Genomic DNA, 23,565 nt, shown 5'->3' on the forward strand with positions numbered 1-23,565 from the left:
ACCGCACCTAAAGCGCTGCAAAGAAGCTGTTGGCAGGACTTTTTGTCACTGGGATTGCAGCTGAAGCTTTTTTCAGGCACTGTTTTTAGCTCTAAAGTACCTGAAAAACTCCTCCAGTGTGGAAACGTGTGAGATTCCATTATTTCTTATGGGGTAATTTGCTTTGATATAAGAGTGCTTTGGATTACAAGCATGTTTCCAGAACAAATTTCTGCTCACAATCCAAGGTTTTACTGATTTACTGTGGTACAGCATTGCAGAGTGTGTCTTCCCTGGATACAAGCCAAGAGAAGCACTTCATTGCAACACCTGATAACACTGTTTATACAGTTCTAAGCAGATTGCTGCTATCATTTCAGTGAAGCTCAGGTCAAACACAGGACTTTGTGTACACAGGAGCTGGGCTTTTCCATATAGACAGAAGCCTGTTGATTGTTGCCATTTCAGTGAAGACATTTCATGCAGAGAAAATTAGTACATCTGCTGTTTGAGCCTGGGTTCACACTGATGGGGTGCAGGACACTGCATGTAATTCGCACAGGAATCGCAGTGCGAATTACATGCAGTGTCTCTGGGGTACAATTTGAGCCATGGATTTGTATGGCTCAAATCGCACCAAACTCGCGCAGGACCCTACATTTTACATACCGATTGTGGGGTATCATTAACTTAACATACACGCCGCAATCGGTTCGCATGAACGGATTGCAATTTTGATGCAGTGCGGAATTCGCTGTGAATTCGCACTGCATCGAGCGTGAACCATGGCTAAGGACCAGCGCTTAGCAGAAACCTCATGGTTCAGAAATCTGTAGCGTAGTTGTGTTTAGGTATATTGGGTAAAATATGGCATTAAAGAGGAAGTAAACCCGCTCGGAAAAAAATAATAAGTTCACTGTGCAAGACAAAGGCATAATGAGCTAGTATGCATAGCATACTAGCTCATTATGAATTAGTTACTTGAGATCGAAGCCCCCGCAGTGGTCCTCGTTCGCCTCCTCCAACGCTGCCATCTCTACTGGAGTGACTTCCAGGTATCGCGGCTCCAGCGCTGTGACTGGCCGGAGCCGCGATGACGTCACTCCCGCGCATGCGCGCGGGTGCTGCCACTAACGGCATGATCGCTGTTATAAACGGCACGCTCAGTGAGCCTGCGCCCATATGTCTACGGCGCACTTCGGTGCCGCTATTTTTGCAAATATCTCCAAAACCTTTTAGGTTTAGGAGATATTTCTTGCACCTACAGGTAAGCCTTAATCTAGGCTTGCCTGTAGGATAAAGTGGTTGTAATGGGTTTACAACCACTTTAAGGGCTGACTATATAAGGCGGTATAAGCCAGTTTTAATAGAAACCAACCGACATTCGTGGACTGTGTGTGTGGCAGTCTATACCAACATAAGCCAGCCGAACGTCCAGCTTCTGTTGAAGCCTCTGTTTCTCTTATCGTCCATGGACGGACACAGCTCCTTAAATCTTGACAAGTGGGTTATGTTCCCTGTTTACAGGAGAGGACTAGGCAGAAACATGTTAAATAGTTAAATACATGTTACATTAACAGAGTTGAACAGCCCCGCCCAGGGGGCGGTCCCTCCAGACATAACCCTCCTCACTGCAGCTTGCAGCCTCAGTTTCGTTCTGCCTAGCAAAGGAGAAGGACGTATGGCTCCCTTTGGGCCCAGCGCCCTGAGGAGAAATTTTATTTCATTTTACTTTACTTTTTCTTGAAGAATCTTCTTTCAACTGTTGGCTGAGAGACAGGCTGGATATTATAGATCCTTGTAGTCTACTCAGTCCGACCAGCAAGCGTGGGCACACCTTTGCAAAGAGGCTTGGTCTGCCACGCCATACCTCATGACTCCTGAGGTGGCCGGTGAGCTTTGCTCCGAGGTCCACATATGACTGAGCTGTGGTGTTGCCTCAATCACAGTGGACCGGGCCGACAGCTACCTCCATTGCGGTTGTAGGTCTGTCAGGAATGCGTCAGCGAGTCCTCGCTCGGACGGGTAAGTACAGTCCCTCCTGCTTCGGTGGGTTGGTACAGCTGGGCATTCCTGGGGTTCGGGGGTCCCTTCCCCTTACTTCCCTGCTCCTTTCCCTTGCTGCATTGCTAACATTGCCGCTGTCAGGGGGGAGGGGGCCTTCCTGAGGGGACTGTTATCTGGCCTGTGTTTTTTCTTTTTTGTATTGGGCTTTCCTGTGAGGTAAAAAGCCCTGTGATGAGCACAGATGTTTATGATTATACTTCAGCAGACGCTGACTGATTGGTGACACCTGTAATGGTTTTGCTTTTTATGCTGTATCTGTGACTTGTCCTTAAATAAAACAGCCCTATGAGGCTTTTCCTGTTTAAACACAGGTCCCTGCAAAAGTTACCTCACGGTTCTTTTCCTCACAGGCAGCGCTGTGCAGTCTCCTCCTAGTCCCCTGGTTACACCTGGTCAGCGCAGCAAGTGGGTGAGAGGCCCTGAATAGGGCTCTAGGAGCTTTTGTCTATTTGTATGGACAGGTGTGCATATTATAATACACACTATATGTAAATATTGGAGTCAGTATCTGGGTCCTTCCCCACATGCTGGTGGTGGCAGCAGGTGTTGGCACCTGTGATTCCCACAGAGTTTTTATTGTTAGTCCTGGACACAGTTTGTGCCAGGGTGGGGGTGGACTGCGGGCGGGCGGTAAAAGAGTGCCCCCTTCCCCCGTTATCCCCTGGGGAATGCTCTGTTATGGAGCCATGGACTAGGTACCTAGTTTAAAAAAAAAAAAAAAAGGCAGAATAAGGCATTTATGGGTGCGCTTTTTACTGCTGCAAGGGACTCTCCTAAGCTGCATAGTGCAGCTGGGTTTCCGCTGAGGGCTCGGTCTTTTTTGGATCACACAAATCAGACCGCTGTGTAGGTTTTTCCTTCTGTGCCCTTCTTTGATAATTTCTGAGATGCGGAATGAGAAAAGCCACTAAGGGCTTTTGTAGTCCCTCACCGCCGGGCGGGAACCCCTACTTGTCTGGATCTGACTGATAGAAGATCCGAAGTACTGACCCGTTCCATGTTTACCATGCTGGGGTCTGGCTTGCGGCCTATTGTGGCCACTACACTGGGGTCTCAGTGGTCGCTGGCGCTATTTTTTGGGAGATTTTTCAATTACATTGAAAACTCCCATTGGCGCCCATTTTGTCGTAGCCACGCTATTGCGCAGCTTACATTGTGCTGGCCTTTTTCCTGTGGCCGCGTTCTGAACGCTCGGCGGCCATCTTGGAGTAGTCCTGACCCCTAGTGCTGTATACAACTCACAGAGTGAGCATTTTGCACCAGACAGTGGAGGAGCACCGACTCTCTCCTGAGGTTATTAGCCTAGCGGACCAGCTGGTCCAGGGCCTCATCTCATATAGGTCTGTGATGCTTCATTGAATGCTGCGCCCTTGTTATCCTGGGCGTCTGTTTCAGAATGGTTTTATGCAAACGGTGGTGTAGTGCTTAACTCCATTACTTGGCAGCAAAAGAGTCATTGGTTCGAATCTGCACACTGACGCCAATCTGCCTGGAGCTTGCATTGTCGCTCCCTGTGTCTGTGTGGGTTTCCTCCGGGTACTCCGGTTTCCTCCAAAGACATGTGTGCATACACCTACATAATATACATACACACTATGTGTGTGTATTATTTAGGGGCAACCCTCCCAGGCCGTCAAAGGCCCAGCTGGGGGACTAATCTGTCCCTGGGTGCATAAGCCGATCACGCCGGCACCCAAATCCTGCCAATGTATATAGCCTTCCCTCCCTGTCTCTAGGTGGGAGGGGCGGCTTGCAGGTTCACAATTCAGTGAAACCTCCCTGCTCTCCGACTAGTGGGTCTGCGAGGTGGTCTCTTCGGAGTACTAGATAGGGTTTCCTCCTATCCACAGAACAAAGTTCTGTCCTTGTGTCTTCCCCTCCCGGCACGTCGGTCTGCCTTGGGCAGTGTGGGATTTGCTAAGCTGCAAGGTAATTTTACCTTTCCTGCAGGACGAGAGTTTTGGGGTTTTCTATGGGCCTCAGGCCCTAAATACCTTTGTGAACGTCGGGTAGTTCCGCATGGAATCCATTTGTTCGGTGGTAGCTGCGCTTCATCCGGGGGATGTCCTGACGTCCTCGGACATCAGGGACGCATACATGCATGTCCCGTTTTGCACATGTCACAGTGTTTTTTTCTGTGCTTCGTGATGAGAGAAGGGTCTCTGTCAGCCTGTGGCCCTCCCTTTTGATCTGGCGTCAGCACCATGGGTTTTCAGCTAGGAGCTCGCACTTATTTGAATTTTGTTGGGACAGCGAGGCTTTGCCTCATTGGCTACTTTGACGACTTTCTTCTGAGAGCAGCTTCTGTCTCCGACCTAGTGGATGGGTTATTCCCATTCAGACCCTCCGAAGATTCGGGTGGATGTTAAACGTTTAGGCCAGAAAGTGTAGCTCAGTGGCAGCAAGTCTGCCCTACATGTGTGCGACCCAGGGTTCAAATTATGGGCATGCTAGGTTCCGACTCAGCGTAGGAGTATCTAGTGTTGATCCAGACTCCTCAGTGGCAAAGGTCCTTCTTCCCCTGGAGAAATTGCAGACTCTTCAGTCTGCGGAGAAGGTATTGGCATCACGCAATCGGTCTTCTCTCCGGGCGCCTGCTGGTTCAGGGTCTGTGGGTAGCCTCCTTCAAGGTGGTACTGTATGCCCAGTTCCACACCCTGGTTTTCCAGTGGAACTACTGTCCAGGTGGTAAAAATCTCTTGTCTCTGAAATCATTAGATTCCTGTGCGCCACCTAGTCAGAGTCTCTCTGAGTTGGTGACAGAGATTCCCGACTCTTCGGTCCGGGAAGTTGTTCCTTCCTTCCAGTGGTCGGTGTTTACGATGAATGCCAGCTCACGGGTTGTGAACCTGGAGGTTCACAAAACCGGGGGGTCCAGTCGGCCCTGAGTCGCTGGACTTGCGTGGACCTATGACCACACCTCCTTGAATGTGTCTGGTCTCGGTAGCTACCCAGGGTCGGGCCTGGCTAGTGCCTGGTGGAAGACCGCCTGGGAATACCAGGTGCTGTCTACTGTTCATTGTCCTACTATTTTAGGCGATCAGGCTATGCTTCTCCTTGTGGTCGACCAATCTGGTTTCAGCCGGACAACGCCACGGCCGTGGCTTCAGTCTACCATCAGGTATGCCGGCAGGCAGACTACTGGAGTCGCCAGATGCTGGACCAGGGCGACTGGTCTTTGTGCTTGGGGTGTTTCGGCTCCCTTGCAGGAGGTGAGCCTCACATGGCATGGATCTCCTGGCAGCTTGTCTCCGCCGCAAGGGTGTCAGTTAGTGGCCAGGTCTAGTGATCTTGTACAGACGCGTCAGTCGCGCTGGTGGCCCTGTGTTGTCTGTATCGGTGATTTTTTGCCATTCCTCCATGGTAGTTGCTTCCTTGGCCGCTCCACAGAGTGGATGCTGAGGAGATCCCGATGATTCTAATCGCTCCAGATTAATCTCGGCGTCCTTGGTACGCTGATATCGGGCGCCTGGTAGCGGAGGCACCCTGGCCATTGCCAGGGCAGGAGGTTCCTGTCTCAAGGTCCCATACTTCCTCCTGTTGTACAGTCACTGACTTGCTTAACATGGTTATTGGAAGCCAGACTTTAGGTGACCAGGGTCTGTCTGACTCGGTCATCTCAACAGGGCACCGTAGTCTTCTTCCGGAGGATCTACCGTCGCACCTCTCTTGGTGCGAAGGGATGGAGTGACGTCCACGGGCGTACTTTCAATGTCCAGGGTCCTGCTGTTTTTAAAGCTTGGATTGGATCTAAAAATTGCTTAAAGCACCGTTTGGGGGCAGATTTCAGCCTTGGCTGTGTTCTTTTAGTGGCCTTTTTGCGGCCCGTTCCCTGGTGGGTCCCCTTTTTTTGTGTGCAAGGGGTTTGTCATATACTTTCCCCTCTTGGCCCATCTCTTCCCCCATGAGTTTTGACTCTGGTGCTCTCGGTTCTTCAGGAACCTTCCTTTTGGAAACATCAGAGAGATTTTCTCTTGACACTATCTCAGAAGGTGGCCCCTTTAGTGGCCTTTACCTCTGTTAGAGGGGTTTCTGAGTTGGCGGTCTTGTCTTGCAAGCCGCCATGCTTGATCCCCCATAAGGATTAGGTGATGGTGCGCCCGCGACCTTCCCTTCTTCCGAAGGAGGTTTCGGCCTTTCATACTTTAGGCGTGGTACGCGCTTTGCGGGTATACCAGCCTACTACGGCTCCATTTCGGAGCTTCTGACTCTCTTTTGTGTCGGTGTCTGGTCCACAAAAGGGCCTGGCGGTCTCGTCGACCACCATTTCTCGGTGGATCGGGCAGGCCGTCATACAGGCCTATGCTCCTAAGGGCGGGCCCCCCTTTCCGGTCCCGGCACTTTCGACCAGGGCAATTGGTGCTTCCTGGGGTTTTTTTTTTTTTTCCCGACATCATGCGTCGGTCTCACAGGTGTGCGAGGCGGCGATTTGCTCGTCCGTTCACGCTTTTTCCAGAATTTACATGGTTGCTGTGAGTGCATCTTATGATGTTTTTTTCAGCCGCTAGTTTTTGCCGGCGGCTGTTTAAAGTTGCACCTCCTCCGTTGAGGAGCTCTGCTTGTTTTGGGGTGAAGTTAAAATTGTTTTTACTGATATATTTCCCACCCCTCGTTTTTTGACACTGCTTGGGGACGTCCCACTTGTCAAGATTTAAGGAGCTGTGTCCGTCCATGGACGATAAGAGAAAATAGGATTTTTTGTACTCACCGTAAAATCCTTTTCTCTGAAGTCCATGGACGGACACAGCTCCCACCCCTCCTTTTTAGGTTTGTACTGCTTGTTACGAACTGAGGCTGCAAGCTGCAGTGAGGAGGGTTATGTCTGGAGGGACCGCCCCCTGGGCGGGGCTGTTCAACTCTGTTAATGTAACATGTATTTAACTATTTAACATGTTTCTGCCTAGTCCTCTCCTGTAAACAGGGAACATAACCCACTTGTCAAGATTTAAGGAGCTGTGTCCGTCCATGGACTTCAGAGAAAAGGATTTTACGGTGAGTACAAAAAATCCTATTTTTTGGTCTGCATGACTGAAAAGGGTCTACCAAGCAGCACTCTAAGTCAATGGCAGAGAGTGCTGATCAGTGTGTTCTGGCAGGTGGGGGTGTCCCCCTGTCGAACATAATAGCTCAGCAGGGGAGATCGCTGTACTAATATTGTGCAGTTAGTACATGACCTCCGCTGGGTTGACCGAAAAAAAAAAAAAAAATGATTGTGGTTACCAGGCTTTATTTCAGCACGTTGGAGCCACAGATCTTGCATACAGCCGTCTGTACAAATGAATAGGGGGATACAGTTCTACAGCCGTGGCCAAAATTTTTGAGGATGACACAAATGGTAATTTTCACAAAGTCTGACGAGCGAAAGGAGCCTGGAGGAGAAACGCAACAAAGGAAAATCTCACTATCTACAAACTACCTTCTCCAAAGCCCGAACACAGTAGATCACAAAACGCTTCTCGCGCGTCTCACAGAAGTTGCCGGAGTCGCAGTTTCGGATCTACCGTGGTTCGCATCATTCCTGGAAAATCAATATCAGACAGTCAAACTAGGAGCCTTCACGTCAGAAGCCCGCACCATTACATGTGGAGTCCCACAAGGATCACCCCTATCGCCAGTGCTCTTCAACATCTACCTCTGCCCACTCCTCGCAATCATCAGCAAACAGGACCTGCTCTATCATTCTTACGCGGACGACACTCAACTTTATCTCCGCATCACCAACAGAAAAGACCAATATCATGGATTGGAAAAATGTCTGACATTGATAGATAACTTGATGACAGAGAGCTCCCTCAAACTCAATGGATCCAAAACAGAACTGCTCCTTTTACACGCAAACCGGAAGACTAATTCTAGGACGACTTGGGTTCCTCCCACCATCTTTGGACAAACCATCACCCCTAGCAATAAAGTAAAAAGCCTCGGAGTTATCTTTGACTCCGACATGTCTTTGGACGCACAAATAGGATCGGCGGTCAGCGGATCTCACTATCTTCTCCGCTTGCTGCGCAGACTCATCCCCTTCATCCTGTTCATCCCGAAAGAAGACACAGCAGTAGTAGTGGGAACACTCATCAATTCCAGACTCGACTACTCAAACTCTCTCTACCTAGGATCACCGAAATACCAGATGGCTCGTCTACAAGTGGTCCAGACTGGTAGCGGGTAAAAAAACGTGGGAGCCAATCTCCACGGCCATGAGGACCCTCCACTGGCTAGCCATAAAGGATCGGGTGACATTCGAGACCCTCTGCCTCACCCACAAATGCACGCAAGGAATCGCACCACAATACCTATGTGAGAAAATAAAACACTACACCCCAAGTCGGGTCCTTTGATCAACAAATCAGAAACCCCACCACATCCCCAAATCTCACTACAAAATGAAAGGAGAGCATCGATTCGCTGTCCAAGGACCTCGGTTATGGAACGCTTTACCCGCAGACATTCGGTTGGAGGAAAATCATTGGGCCTTCAGGAAAAAAATGAAGACCCATCTTTTCTGAAGCTTGGTTGGACGATCATATTGGCTACAGCACCTTGAGGCGATTTAGTTCCCATTTGTAGCGCTATATACATTTCTCACTCACTCACTGCAGTGTTTTTAGATCTTTTTGTCAGATGTTACCACGGTCTACTGAAGTATAATTACAGACATTTCATAATTGGCAAAGGCTTTTATTGACAATGACATGAAGTTTATGCAGAGTAAATATTTGCAGTGTTGACCCTTCTATTTCAAGATCTCTGCAATCCTCCTTGGCATGCTGTCAACCAACTTCTGGGCCACTGACTGATGGCAACCCATTCTTGCATTATCAATGCTTGGAGTTGGCAGAATTTGTAGGGGATTTTTTTTTCACCCTCCTCTTGAGGATCGACCACAAGTTCTTAATGGGATTAAGGTCTGGAGTTTCCTGGCCACTTGTTTGATCACTTTTGCCTTTTAGCAAGGTGCTCCATCATACTGGAAAAGGCATTGTTCCTCACCAATCTGTTCTTGGTTAGTTGGGAGAAGTTGCTCTCGGAGTATGTTTTTGTACCATGGCTGTGTTCTTAGGCAAAATTATGAGTGAGCCCACTCCTTTGGCTTTGAAGCAACCCCACACATGGTCTCAGGATGCTTTACTGTTGGCATGACACAGGACTGATGGTAGCGCTCGCCCTTTCTTCTCCGGCCAAGGTTTTTTCCGGATGCCCCAAACAATTGGAAAGGGAATTCATCAGAGAAAAATACTTTACTCTAATCCTTAGCAGTCCAATCCCTGTACCCTTTGCAGAATATAAATCTGTCCCTGATGTTTTTTCTGGAGAGAAGTGGCTCCTTTGCTGCCCTTGACACCAGGCCATCCTCCAAAAGTCTTCTCACTGGGCGTGCAGATGCCCTCACACCTGTCTGCTGCCATTCCTGAGCAAGCTCTGCACTGGTGGTGCCCCGTTCCCGCAGCTGAATCAACTGTAGGCGACACTCCTGGCGCTTGCTGGACTTGGGCGCCCTGAAGTCTTCTTCACAAATTCAGTGGAAATGTTTTTATGGGATTTGTTCATTTTTATGGCAGAGAGAGATCACTCTTCATAACATTCTGGAATATAAAATCGCAGTGATTCTAGCGATGTGCATCTTTATACGTACGCATGTTTACGTTTACAGCTACCTACAGCCCTATTCTATCTATGGCCAGCTGTAAGCCTCGTACACACAATGAGAATATCAGACAAATGATCTTTAGGTGTTTTTTTTTTTCATGCTGATCTCATATAAAAATTAGAGGTTACTAAACTTATGAAAATTCATGTATGACATAATACAACTTTGGAAGGGATGTAATGTGTTGTATTGTAATGTATTTGTTTTGTTTCCGAGCATGCATGGTCTTGCTCTTCTGATTTTTTAGATTTTTTTTCAGTCCAATACTGTACTGACAAAATAAAAATCAGACGATCTGGTATTGTACAAGAACAAAATTCATGTTTTGTCCCTTCGGATAATTTCCGAAGAACTGTCGTGAATCGGCTCTTGAAAAGCTGCGTAATAACGGTCAGATGATCGATTTGAAAGCAGTATTTTTCATCCAATTTTCTGATCGTTTTGTACTAGGTTTTAGTCATGTCTATAACCAAATGTTTTTTTTTTTTTTTTACCAGCTAATTCCTGTCCCATAACGAAAGCATTAGAGCGCTGTGTTACTCCTATATCTTACAGTGCTTAGAGGTGGGAGGAATCTGCTTAAAGGGGAAGTGGTTTTGACACCTCTTTTATTCTGAAGAGGATACACTTACTAAAGCATCGCCGGAAGAGCTGCACTTTGCTGGCATTTAAACGTCTGTGCATATGGTGTAGGTTGTACATGTATTTCACACAGCAAGTCCTATTTTGGAATTTTTACATTTTTAAGTGTGGGTGTAGTGGTGGTTAAATGAACCCTGTACTGAGAGAAATACAGGGGCTGCCATTGCTAACTTTCATTAACTCTGTCAATGGTGTTTGCTTTGCTGCTTTTGCCTTCAGCACTTGTACTGAGCACAGCTCAGAACAAAGAGGTGTGCTGTGGGAATACGTATGGTCCTATTTAGCTTGCGTCTGTGAATGATGCGGTGTGCCTAACAGAGAGGCGGTGGCAATTGAGTACTGACACACCTACAAATTTGGCTTCAGTTAGGGGAGGATTATAGAAGAAAAAGGACTATAAGTAAAGCGATTTTCTTTATAATACCTCTAGTGAATAAGTGGAGCGGCCAAGTGAGATTGGTTATACATTAAAGTGTTTTTCTTTCTTTGAAAGTAGTGAGTAGGGGTGCAACGGATCATCATTGATCCGTGATCCGAACGGGTCGCCGCGTTCGGATCGGCACACCACGCGATCCACGGATTGCGGCCATAGGCTGCGGCTTCGGCCTAGCCTCGGAGCGGTGGCCATCTTGGTACACCCGGTGGCGGCGGCCTAGGTGAGCTCCCCAGAGCGGCGCGCTGACGGGGGAGATGTGGATATTATAGTGGGGGGTGGAGATGACGTGGATATTGCAGTGGGGGGAGATGACGTGGATATTACAGTGGTGGGAGATGACATGGATATTACAGTGGGGGAGATGACGTGGATATTACAGTGGGGACTATATATGGTGGTGATCCGTTCCGTGACTCTGTTCCGAGGAACGATCCGGACCGTGAGTTTTTTGATCCGTTGCACCCTTAGTAGCGAGCATGTCATAATGATCTGCTCTGTGCAGTGGTTTTGCACAGAGCAACCCAGATCCTCCTCTTTTCGAGTCCCTCGCCAGAGCTCCTGTCCCCTCCTCCCTGTTGAGTGCCCCCACAATAAGCAACTTGCTAAGGGGGCACCCGAGCCGCAGCTCCGTGTGTCCATTCAGACACGGAGCCGCGGTTCAGTCCGCCCCCTCTCTCTCCTCATTGGCTAACTGACTTTGACAGCTGCTCAGGTAAGTATTAGGGGGGCTGCTGCACACAGAAGGCTTTTTATCTTAATGCATTGAATGAATAAAATAAAAAACCTTCTGCCTTTACAACCACTTTAAGCCTCGGCTCACACTGATGCGGTGCGGAATTCACACTGCATGCAAATCGTATTCATTTAATGCATATTGATGCGGTGTGTATTTAACGACACCCGAAAGTGTTTTGCAAAAAGCAGTGCGGGCACAAAAATGGTTTTGCACATTTTTGATGCAAATTTGGTGCGATTTGAGCAGAATACAGAATAATGACTCGAATCACACTGCTGAAGATTCACATGTGATTTGAACAGGAATGCAGTGTGATGCCTGTTCAAAATTACATGCGGTTCCCTGCACTGCATAGTGTGAACCGGCGCTAAAGCTGAAATCTTGAATACAATGTGTGGCTATTTTTTTGCATTGTTACAATTGTCCAGATTGGCAAGAATGGCTGATCAGGCAAGTTGGAAATATTTTGTGAATTCCCCTTTGATCTCAATTGTCGGTGCAAAGATGATCTGGCATCATACTTCACAGTCTGCAGAATGACCATTAAATATATATAATAAATTAAAATAATAAAAAATCTTACCGAGGCTGCACTGTAACAAAATCTAAAGACCACTGTGTGCGGGAAGCTTAGAGGTTCACATTCATACTGTCCTTGAACCATTCCATGTTTGCTGTGATTGTCAATTAAGGTATCAGGCATGACAAATAACAGTAATGGTATTGTCTTCTGCAACACAAAGTTTAATTAGAAATTTCTCAGAGACCTCAATGCCTTTAAGGTATATTGGATTCAAGCCAGACATATACTGTGGTTCAGTCTGGCATAAGGCAGCAGATCATTTTTTTAAATGGAGAAGCTCAAAGTGTGGGGGGTATGTTGAGAAACATATTAGGATATCCTCCAACACATTCCCTAATTTCCTAATTGCAGCTCATAACTAAGAAATCTCATCATGTGGGAAGCCCAACTGGCAGTATTGGTTTCTGTGTGATAGGCCTGCCATACATATGAATGTGATTTAAAAAGTAGCTCTTATTAAAAACGTATTTAGTTAAGCCGTATTTGTTTTCTATATTTAACAGAATATTACTTAACCACTTCAGCCCCGGAAGATTTAACCCCCTTCTTGACCAGAGCATTTTTTTGCGATTCGGCACTGCGTCGCTTTAGCTGACAATTGTGTGGTCGTGCAATGTTGTACCCAAACTTGCTGTCCCTTTTTTCCCCATGAATTAGAGCCGCCTTTTGGTGGTATTTGATCACCTGCTTTTAATTCTACATATTTTTGGCAAAACAAATTGCAATAAGTGAACAGAAAAAATCGGTACTACAGGAGACACCAAAAGGGGTCGGACTTTAAAGGCAGCCATAGACAACAATGTGAAAATGTTTATAGAAAAAATATATTACAATTTTATAAGAAAAAATACATGGTGTAGTCACATAAATGTACAATATGGTTAAAAATATACATAATGAGCCCCTGCATATCGACGCATTTCACCGATGGGCTTCTTCAAGGATATGAGCAAGGTTCAAAGAAGAGGGAGTCCTTATCTGCCAAATCATTTATGCAAAAAAGCCCATAAAGGACGCAGTAACCCGCTTGAACATTTTCGTGTTAGTATAGATTTCTAAATATTCAGGAATTCTCTGTCCATTGGACTCCCAAGTATGTGAACAAGTCCACTTTTGAGGTATCCTCTTGGTCTGTCTGTGTCTCCTGTTTTGGTTGTTTCATGGGACTGATAATATTATGTGTTGTGTTTTCATATGTATAATTTATGTATATCTCATTCCAGATAGTGAGACTTTGTTTTCTTCTTTGAACCTTGCTCATATCCTTGAAGAAGCCTAACGGTGAAACGCGTCAATATGCAGGGGCTCCCTATGTATATTTTTATCATCCTATATGATTTTTAACCATATTGTACATTTATGTGACTATACCATGTATTTTTTCTAATAAATTAAAAAAAATATTCTATAAATGTTCACATTGTTGTCTATGCCTTTAAAGTCCGACCCCTTTTGGTGTCTCCTGTAGCACCAATTTTTTTTTTCTGTTCTCTATACTTATACGGATGTGGCAATGTGAGTGCTTTCCTTTACAAATAAATCGCAATAAGCGTATATTGATTGGTGTGCGCAAAAGTTATAGCGTCTACAAAATAGGGGATAAAGTTATGGCATTTTTATTATACATTTTTTACTAGCAATGGCAGTGATCTGCGATTTTTCTCGAGACTGCGATATTGCGGTGAACAGATCGGACACATTTTTGGGTCCATTGACATTTATACAGCGATTAGTGCTATAAAAATGCACTGATTACTGTAAAAATGTCACTAGCAGGGAAGGGGTAACACTAGGGGGCGATCAAAGGGTTAACTGTGTTCCCTGGGAGGTGTTCTAACTGTGGGGGGGATGGGAGTGACTGGGAGAGATGACAGATTGGTGGTCACAATCGGTCTCCTCCCCTGAGAGAATCGTGATCTGTGTGTTTACACACACAGATCACGGTTCTCGGTCTGTCAGGAGTGATCGCGGGTGCCCAGCGGTCATTATACCCGCTGGGCACAAACATATGCTGTGTGCGCCCCTAGTGGCTAAAAGGTGAAGTGACGTAGGGTAACGTTGCTTTGCTTAGCCGTGCCATTCTGCTGCAGTAAACCTGCGGCGGCAAGTGGTTAAAGTGACCTGACCTGCGGCACGCATAGCCCACCATGGCGAACAATGGGCATGGCCAGTGGGAGAGTCTGAAAGGAGGATTGAACAGAATATGCATCTGCTGTCTACAATGCAAACATACCACAGACCTTGTACCCATAAAATTTGAATCCGACACAAATCTCGTTCAAAGGATCATTTGTTTTTTAAAATAAATGTTCCCATTACATAGATTTTTATGCACCAAAAAAAAAAGGGATTTGTGTATTGAGGCTGGTTTTTGAATTTATGCATGCGTGTATTTTATGCGTTTCCAGATGTTTGTTTTTCTTCTCTTTTCCTGTCTTTTTTTTTTTCACTGTATGGCAGAGGGCCACCCCGCGGCCGAGCCCGCAGAGGGCCACCCCGCGGCCGAGCCCGCAGAGGGCCACCCCGCGGCCGAGCCCGCAGAGGGCCACCCCGCGGCCGAGCCCGCAGAGGGCCACCCCGCGGCCGAGCCCGCAGAGGGCCACCCCGCGGCCGAGCCCGCAGAGGGCCACCCCGCGGCCGAGCCCGCAGAGGGCCACCCCGCGGCCGAGCCCGCAGAGGGCCACCCCGCGGCCGAGCCCGCAGAGGGCCACCCTCCATCCGTTTCCCCTTACACACCCTTTTTCACCTTTTTAGTGCTTGGTGTGGTAGGGAGCTGGCGGAAAATAGGCTTTTAACAGAAAATTCACTTGTTGCCAGAAGATTAGTGAACTGCTGTGGTTGGCCTCAGATCAAGCAGTGGGGCATGTGAATAAAAGCCTTGCTTGATGTGTGCCATGATGTCACTTCACAGGTGTGTACACAGACCTGCCTGAGCCGAGGCCGAGCTCAGCAGTGCACCATTCAGCTGCCTCCGAATGGCAACAAGTGGATTTTTCATGGGCATTTTTCTTCTCTGTGGACGCTTTTCCAACATGTCTTTTCAACAGAATTGTATTGTTAGATCGACTTCTGTTGAGCAGCAGTGGGCACACATGAATCATACAGTATACATACACAGACACACGCACAGTATACGTGCACACATAGTATACGTGCAAACACACAAATCAGCCTGATTGAACACACTGTGGCTGCCTCCATCTCCTCTTTCTGGTACTTGTAGTGCCCCAGCAGCTCACCAACGCAGGAGGTTGTAATACAGGAGAGGAGGATGATGTGCCTGTGTATGTACTGGTGAGCAGGTAATGATTAGGGAGGTGTAGCAGAGATTGGGATAGACGTTCAGAACATCCTTCCTTCCTCCCAGAAACAGTGCACTTCTCACGCAGAAAAACGATCTAACAGTTTCAGAGACGGGAGGAGTCATGCTAGAGGAAACAGTCTCCCCCCCTCCTCATCCCCAGGGAAAGCACTGACAAGAATACACTTAGTTGAGATCGGCCAGAATACCTTCTAGCAAGCTGCCGCCTGTCCCACACTGCAGGCTGTACACTCCTCCCTCGCCTGTCCTCCAACAGTCGGAATCTTCTGCTCTGTAGGCCAATAAGCTGCGCTGGGGAAGGATGTCGGTAAAGGACATTTCAAGGACAAATGTAAAAAAAAACACAGATATTTACAAACTGTCCCTGCTTTTACTGAGGCTAGCAACCCTGATGGGACCCCCTGGTAGCCCCTGGGCAGTGCCGAGTGCCCAAATGGACAGTCCGCTCCTGGTCTGTATATGCAGTGAACCATGCTTATTGTACTTACTGTGGAACCCAAGGGGATAATCCCTTGCATTGTGTAAAAAGGCTGCTTGATCCTGTCTTCTCTGTCCTCCCCTTTTTCCACAGTCCCCAATCTATTTGCTGATAGAACAGAGCCTTGAGGGCACTCTGCACATGCTCAGTTTAGTGTGCATTGCTAGAGAGGTTTTTTTTTTTTTTGGGAGGGTGCATGTTATCGGCACAGGGCCAATCGGCACTGTCCAGACAGAGGGTCAGGGGTCCTGCAGCCTCAGGGGTGAATTAAAATTATTGTAAAGTCTCACTTTTTTTTTTTTTTTTTAATATAAAGATTGTTTATACTTGCCTGCTCTGTTGCAGTGGATTTGCACAGAGCAGCCCAGATTCTCCTCTCGTTGGGTCCCTCTTCTGTACTCCTGGCCCCTCCCTCCTGTTAAGGTGCTCCCTCAGCAAGCAGCTTGCTATGGGGGCACCTGAACCGAGTCACAGCTCTGTGTCCATTTATACACAGAGCCCTGGTTCGGCCCTGCCACCTCTCTCTCCTGATTGACAGCAGCGAGACAGAGCGGCTCCCGCTTTTGTGTCTGTCAATCAGGAGGAAGGGTCTCGTACAGCTAATTTAATAATGAAATATAAATGGTATGCTTTGTTTAGGTAAATACTTGCAGCAGTGTTGTTTACATATCGAAACCAAGTGCAGATTGTTCCTTTTTGAGCACTGTGGGAGCGGATTTACCAAAATTGGAGGAGACAGAATCTTGAGCAAGTGTGCATTGTAATTGGGGATGAGCTCAGGCATGTTCAGATTCTAGTCCAAACCCACCTGAGCTATATTGAGTCGGGTCATTTCCTACAAGAGGCATATACACATGCGGGAATGGTGGATACCTCCAGATGCTTCTGATTGGCCCAGTAAAGTGACAACTTCCTGCTGGGCCCACAAAGGTGTTTTCAGATTAATATCGGAACACGCCTAAGCTCACCAGTCTACCTTCCACTTCCTTTATTAAAGTGGAACTAAAGTCAGCAAGACTAGCTCTACTCCAACACCTGCGAGGCCCCTTGTTGGCTATGACATCTTCCCAGTTTCGTCTGTGGGCCAATCTTCGACCATCTGGATGGACTAACATGGGATGATTCATCTTGCCTAATATGCTAATATTCTAAGTGATATTTTCAGTATAAATGGAAAACGGCAAATTTTAGTGATCAGAGGTCCTCCCTCCTACAATACATTCTAAACAATTCTACTTCCCGGCTGTGTACACAATCCCCTATCTGCCAAGTAAGTCTGCGAGGGCAAGCTTGGTGATTCTCTGACCACCTCCAACCCCCCCCCCCTATACTCACCTGAGTCCAATCTGTATTTAGCGCTGTTCACGAGAGCAGCGGCCCACTTGGCTCCCTCTCTCTTCTCATTGGCTCCCTCCCTTTTCTCATTGGCTCTTGCTGCTGTCAATCACAGCCAGTGAGGAGCAAGAGCAGTAGATGGGGCCGAGGCACGTTCTGTGTCAATAGACAGAGTAAGGTTTGGAATTAAGCCTGCACTAGTGCCCTGGCTTGCTATGGGGGCATTCGGCAGGGGGGAGGGGCCAGGATTCCCCTTGAGGGACCCCAGAAAAAGAGGATTGAGTTCTGCTACGTGCAAAAGAATTGCACAGAGCATGTAAGTATAACATGTTTGTTGTTAAATTAAAAAAAAAGTTACAGGATCCGTAAGGTTGGCCAAAACACATAATAAAATGGTGGGATTGTGCAAATATTCTTTGCTGCATTAAGAGTTTGAAAGAAGAGAAAAAGAAGAAATAACCAGTAGATTTCAAAGGAAAACATTTTGAAAAACTTTGTTTAGCTTAACTTTGTTATGATTATTTTAGTATCTAAAAAGTGCTGCATACAATGGAATCAATACTTTCTTGCTAGTTGGGGGACTCGTGGTTTAAAAGCAGTTGAGTTATACTGCCACCTACAGGAGGATTTGGACACTGCCAAAAAAACAATAACCAACTGACATAGGCAACTATCTGGATCGGCATATCCTGAGGAACTGATTTGAAGGCCAGACTCATCTGGACTACTCAACTGTATGGCTAGCCAGAAACATGTCCTTTTAATGCACTGGACTTCTCATTGTGGTACTTTCTAGACCAGGGGTCCTCAAACTACGGCCCTCCAGGTGTTCAGGAACTACAATTCCCATCATGCCTAGTCATGTCTGTGAATGTCAGAGTTTTACAATGCCTCCATGGGATGTGTAGTTCTACAACAGCTAGAGGGCCGTAGTTTGAAGATCCCTGTTCTAGACATTGGTGTAGTGTGTTGGTTAGCTGTGGAGCGCATCCTACGTCCAGAACTGTGGCACAGCCTCTAGTTGGCTTAGTCTCTGATAACTCACTTTGTGAGTAGGCCACTTGGGTCAACATCAGGAGTTACCGGTCTATCGGGACCGTTGGACCCCTCTATTATTCCTATTTTTCCTTGATTTACTGTGGAACGGCTTGATGCTGAAGAAATGAGCAAAGACACAATTTAGAGGAGTATCTTGCACTGCTGTTCCTGCCAACAGCTTCCCACTACTGTTCTTTGTTGCAAGTGACCTTGTCATCTCTGGCCATATGAATCTCTAGGGCCACTACCAGATGGTTCTTGAGTACCCAAGGTTTACATGGGTGCCCTGTGTTTATTCCTTGCTACACATTTGGTCACATCCCAGACACCAGGGTAACAGTTCTGCTGTAACAGGAGGTTCTTTGAACTCGCATTCCACTAGTGGCTTCCCATTCCAAGGACAAGATGGTGTTGAGGCACAGAGCCTCCTTTCTTCTAAAGGTTGCTTCCAGCCTTTCGACTCAGCCAGGGCATTGTTATACCATGCCTTTATCCAGCTCCATTGCAGCAGCAGATTTATCATCATTATCTGGATGTATGTAGTTTGTGCTGTGTGGGTTTACCCGAAAGCGACTGCTTCTATTGGAAAGACTGACATTATTTTCTTTGTTTTTCCTGATAGTCCCCATAAAGGGCAACCAGCTTCTTCTTTCCAGCATTTCTCGACAGCAGAGAAATGAACGTCGTCGTTCAAGCTTATGGTCTTAAGTATAACTAAAGGCAAAACTTTTTTTTTTTTTAAGTCTTTGATAGAGTTTTTATTGCTGCCTGTGCTGCCGTTATCATTGAAAGTAAAGGAAATCACAAATTTTGGGTTGTCCCCAGAAAAGTAAGAGATGGGGAAGTCTTCTAATGGGGACACTGGTTCTGGTGAACCGGGGGGGGGGGGTTCCAAGGGGTACCTATAATTTACAGGGATCTCCTCCCAGTGTTGATTTGCCACAAAACTGAGGCATTCGGGGACTGTGAGGGGCTATATCAGTTGGTTAACCACTTAAGCCCCGGACCAATATGCAGCCTAAAGACCCAAGGGGTTTTTACAGTTCGGGACTGCGTCGCTTTAACAGACAATTGCGCGGTCGTGCGACGTGGCTCCCAAACAAAATTGGCGTCCTTTTTTCCCCACAAATAGAGCTTTCTTTTGGTGGTATTTGATGACCTCTGCGGTTTTAATTTTTTGCGCTATAAACAAAAATAGAGCGACAATTTTGAAAAAAATGCAATATTTTTTACTTTTTGCTATAATAAATATCCCCCAAAAACATATATACATTTTTTTTTCCCTCAGTTTAGGCCGATACGTATTCTTCTACCTATTTTTGGTAAAAATCGCAATAATCGTTTATCGGTTGGTTTGCGCAAAATTTATAGCGTTTACAAAATAGGGGATAGTTTTATTGCATTTTTATTTTATTTTTTACTACTAATGGCGGCGATCAGCGATTTTTTTTTTCGTGACTGCGACATTATGGCGGACACTTCGGACAATTTTGACACATTTTTGGGACCATTGTCATTTTCACAGCAAAAAATGCATTTAAATTGCATTCTTTATTGTGAAAATGACAGTTGCAGTTTGGGAGTTAAACACAGGGGGCGCTGTAACATTTAGTGTTCACTTAGTGTGTGTTTACTACTGTAGGGGGGTGTGGCTGTAGGACTGACATCATCGATCGAGTCTCCCCTATAAAAGGCATCACTCGATCGATGCGCCGCCATAGTGAAGCACGGGGAAGCCGTGTTTACATACGGCTCTCCCCGTTCTTCAGATCCGGGTAGCGATCGCGACGGAGCGGCTATAAACAAATAGCCGCGCCGTTGTCCCGGATCGCTCCCCGAGGCTTACAGACCGCCGCATGTAGCGGGGGGGTCCCGATCGGACCCCCCACCCACGTCAAGCAGGGCACGTACAGGTACGTTGATGTGCCTGTCCGTGCCATTCTGCTGACGTATATCTACATGAGGAGGTCGGCAAGTGGTTAAGTTATTGTTGGCCAGTGTCCTAATCCTTCTGTAGTCAGCAGTACAATTCAGTTGTCTCTGAATCCTCTGTCCATCAATGAACTCAAAGAAATGGATTTTATGGTTCGGAAAAAATATCCAATTTTACTTGCATCTCCTCTTGCTGCCATTATTTGCCTTTTACTTTACTGTCCCACCACTGGAGTCATCCTTTAAAGCTTTGAGAAATATCTTGTACTTCAGGGTATGGGGAAGAAATCATTCTCCCTCCCCTTCTTCACGTGATTCACTAGGCCCAGAGCCCTGTGTAAGCTCCATTGTAGCTTTTACAGAGTTTTTTGGGGGTTCAGGGAGTTTAAAGTGCAAGGGGAAAGATCCTTTTAAACAGTTTGAATTTGTAAAACGAAGGGAAGGAATACTCGTGTTAACTGTATTTTATTACCAGGGTTCTATTGTCATTTTAAAAATATGTGATCATTGTCTTGGCAAATGATAATATAGCAGGAATGTATTTTGTTCTTGTTATGCTCATTATTTTCGTATTCTTTTATTCAGGCAGCGGCATTGGACAGGGCAAGATTCTGCAGAGGTTCCCTGAAAAAGATTGGGAAGATAACCCCTTTCCCCAGGGTATTGAGCTGGTAAGAATAATGCAATAGTTTTGTATATGTTTAGCATGTTTTGTAAACTATATGAATCGTCATTTGTTTCAAGATGTGTATATGAATGAGATCAACGTTGTGTAAATCATTTTAATGTCACTGTTTTTATTTCTAATGTTTAACCATGTTTAACCACTTAAGACCCGGACCAAAATGCAGCTAAAGGACCAGGCCCCCTTTTGCGATTCGGCACTGCGTCGCTTTAACTGACAATTGCGCGGTCGTGCGACGCGGCTCCCAAAAAAAATTGGTGTCCTTTTTTCCCCACAAATAGAGCTTTCTTTCGGTGGTATTTGATCACCTCTGCGGTTTTTATTTTTTGCGCTATAAACAAAAATAGAGCGACAATTTTGAAAAAAATTCAATATTTTTTACTTGTTGCTATAATAAATATCCCCCAAAAATATATTAAACTATTTTTTCCCTCAGTTTAGGCCGATATGTATTCTTCTACCTATTTTTGGTTAAAACAAATCACAATAAGCGTTTATCGATTGGTTTGCGCAAAATTTATAGCGTTTACAAAATAGGGGATAGTTTTATTGCATTTTTATTCATTTTTTTTTTACTACTAATGGCGGCGATCAGCGATTTATTTTTTCGTGACTGCGACATTATGGCGGACACTTCGGACAATTTTGACACATTTTTGGGACCATTGTCATTTTCACAGAAAAAAATGCATTTAAAATGCATTGTTTACTGTGAAAATGACAGTTGCAGTTTGGGAGTTAACCACAGGGGGGCGCTGATGGGGTTATGTGTGACCTCATCTGTGTTTCTAACTGTAGGGGGTGTGGCTGTAGGTGTGACATCATCTATTGTGATTCACAAAGCTGTGTTTGCACACGGCTCTCCCCGTTCTTCAGCTCCGGGGACCGATCGCGGGACTCCAGCGGCGATCGGGTGTGCAAGTCCCGCGTCCGTGGTCACGGAGCTTCGGACGCGACCCACGGCTGGGCATTAGACAATCACGTACAGGTACGTGATTGTGCCCAGCCGTGCCATTCTGCCGACGTATATCGGCGTTAGACGGTCCTTAAGTGGTTAAAGTGTTACTAAACCCACAACAGTAAGACCCCCTTTCAAACTAGGGCCACCCGTGCGTTAAGTAAAGTGCCACTCGTCTTAGCGGCGCCTTACTGCTGTTTAAGCTGCGCTTTTCGGCCAAAGAGCTTTTCAGGTGCTTTGGAAGCGATGGTTATTAATTTCAATGGGCAGGGCATTTTGGAAGCGCCCCAAAGATGCTGCTTGCACAACTTTTCCTAACGTCCCGCAAGCGCACCACCCCAGTGTGAAAAGTCACACTGAAATGAATAGGAGGTGATTTTCAGGTGCTTTACATGCGCTATTTCTAGTGCTAAAATGCCTGAAAACCGCCTCTGTGTGAAAGGGGTCTAAAATCAGTCTGTATATGCAGTAAAGCATGCTTGTACTCACTGTGGAACCCAAGGGGCTAATAGTGCACATTGTGTAAAAAGGCTGTTTGATCCTGTCTTTTCTGATCCTCCCCTTCTTCCACAGTCTCCCATCCATCTGCTGATAGTACAGAGCCTTGGGGGCACACTGCACATGCTCAGTTTGCTGTGTATTGCTGGAGAATTTATTTATTTTTTGGGAGTGTGCATGTGATCAGCACAGGGCCAATCAGCACTGTCCAGACAGAGGATCAGGGGTCAACCAGCCTCATAGGACAGTCAGAGGAGAATAAAAACTCCTCCTACCAGCTTTAACCAGTGCTTAGCCGGACACTGATAGAAGTCACAAGACTGCTCTAACTGCTGATGAGAAAAGGTATTTGGCAGTTTATATTTACTAAAATAATTACATTTCCATGTTCTGTGTACTGTAGGAGACGAGATATAGTAAGTGCAGGGTCCTGGGTTTAGTAACAGTTTTATTATACAGTATATGCATGGTGGAAGCCATATTTGCTCATTATATTAACCACTTCCATACAGGGCACGTATACACCTTCCCGCCCAAGCCAATTTTCAGCTTTCAACACTGTCGCACTTTGAATGGCAACTGCGCGGTCATGCTACACTGTACCCAAACAAAATTGGCGTCCTTTTTTCCCCACAAATAGAGCTTTCTTTTGGTGGTATTTGATCACCTCTGCGATTTATTTTTTTGCGCAACAACTAAAAAAAGACTGGAAATTTTGAAAAAAAATTACGTTTTTATTTTTTTCTGTAAATTTTTTTGTAAATAAGTAAGTTTTCTCTTTCAATTATGGGCACTGATATGGCGGCACTGATGGGCACAGAGGAGATGGCACTGATGGACATCGATGAGGTAGTACTGACGGGCACAGATGAGGTGGTACTGATTGGCGGCGCTGGTATGCGGCACTGATGGGCGCTGATATGCGGCACTGATGGGCACTCATAGGCGGCACTGATGGGCACATGGGCGGCACTGATGGGCACACATAGGCGGCACTGATGGGCACACATGGGCGGCACTGATGGGCACTCATGGGTGGCACTGATGGGCACTGTGGGGTGGCACTGATGGGCACTGTGGGGCGGCACTGTTTTCCTTTTGTTGCCAGTCAGTGCCCATTTGTGGGCACTGATTGGCATCTTTATTTTTTTTTCCAGACTTATTTTATTTATTTTTTTCAAACTTTTTATTTTTTTTCAAACTTTTCTTTTTTTTTTTTTAGACTTTT

At 46.3% G+C, this 23,565-nt stretch overlaps 1 protein-coding gene across 6 annotated transcripts in view; it reads left to right on the forward strand.

Annotated features, from left to right (window-relative positions):
* Window positions 1-23,565, forward strand: part of SBF1 (SET binding factor 1) — a 175,642-nt gene that overhangs the window by 80,751 nt on the left and 71,326 nt on the right. For all 6 annotated transcript variants that reach the window (XM_040343181.1, XM_040343183.1, XM_040343186.1 and 3 more), the window contains exon 2: window positions 20,782-20,867. In XM_040343181.1, the coding sequence (XP_040199115.1) occupies window positions 20,782-20,867 (86 nt within the window). The remainder of the gene's footprint in view (window positions 1-20,781; window positions 20,868-23,565) is intronic.

Source organism: Rana temporaria, chromosome 3, assembly GCF_905171775.1.
Source record: "Rana temporaria chromosome 3, aRanTem1.1, whole genome shotgun sequence".
In the NCBI taxonomy this organism is placed as follows: Eukaryota; Metazoa; Chordata; class Amphibia; order Anura; family Ranidae; genus Rana; species Rana temporaria.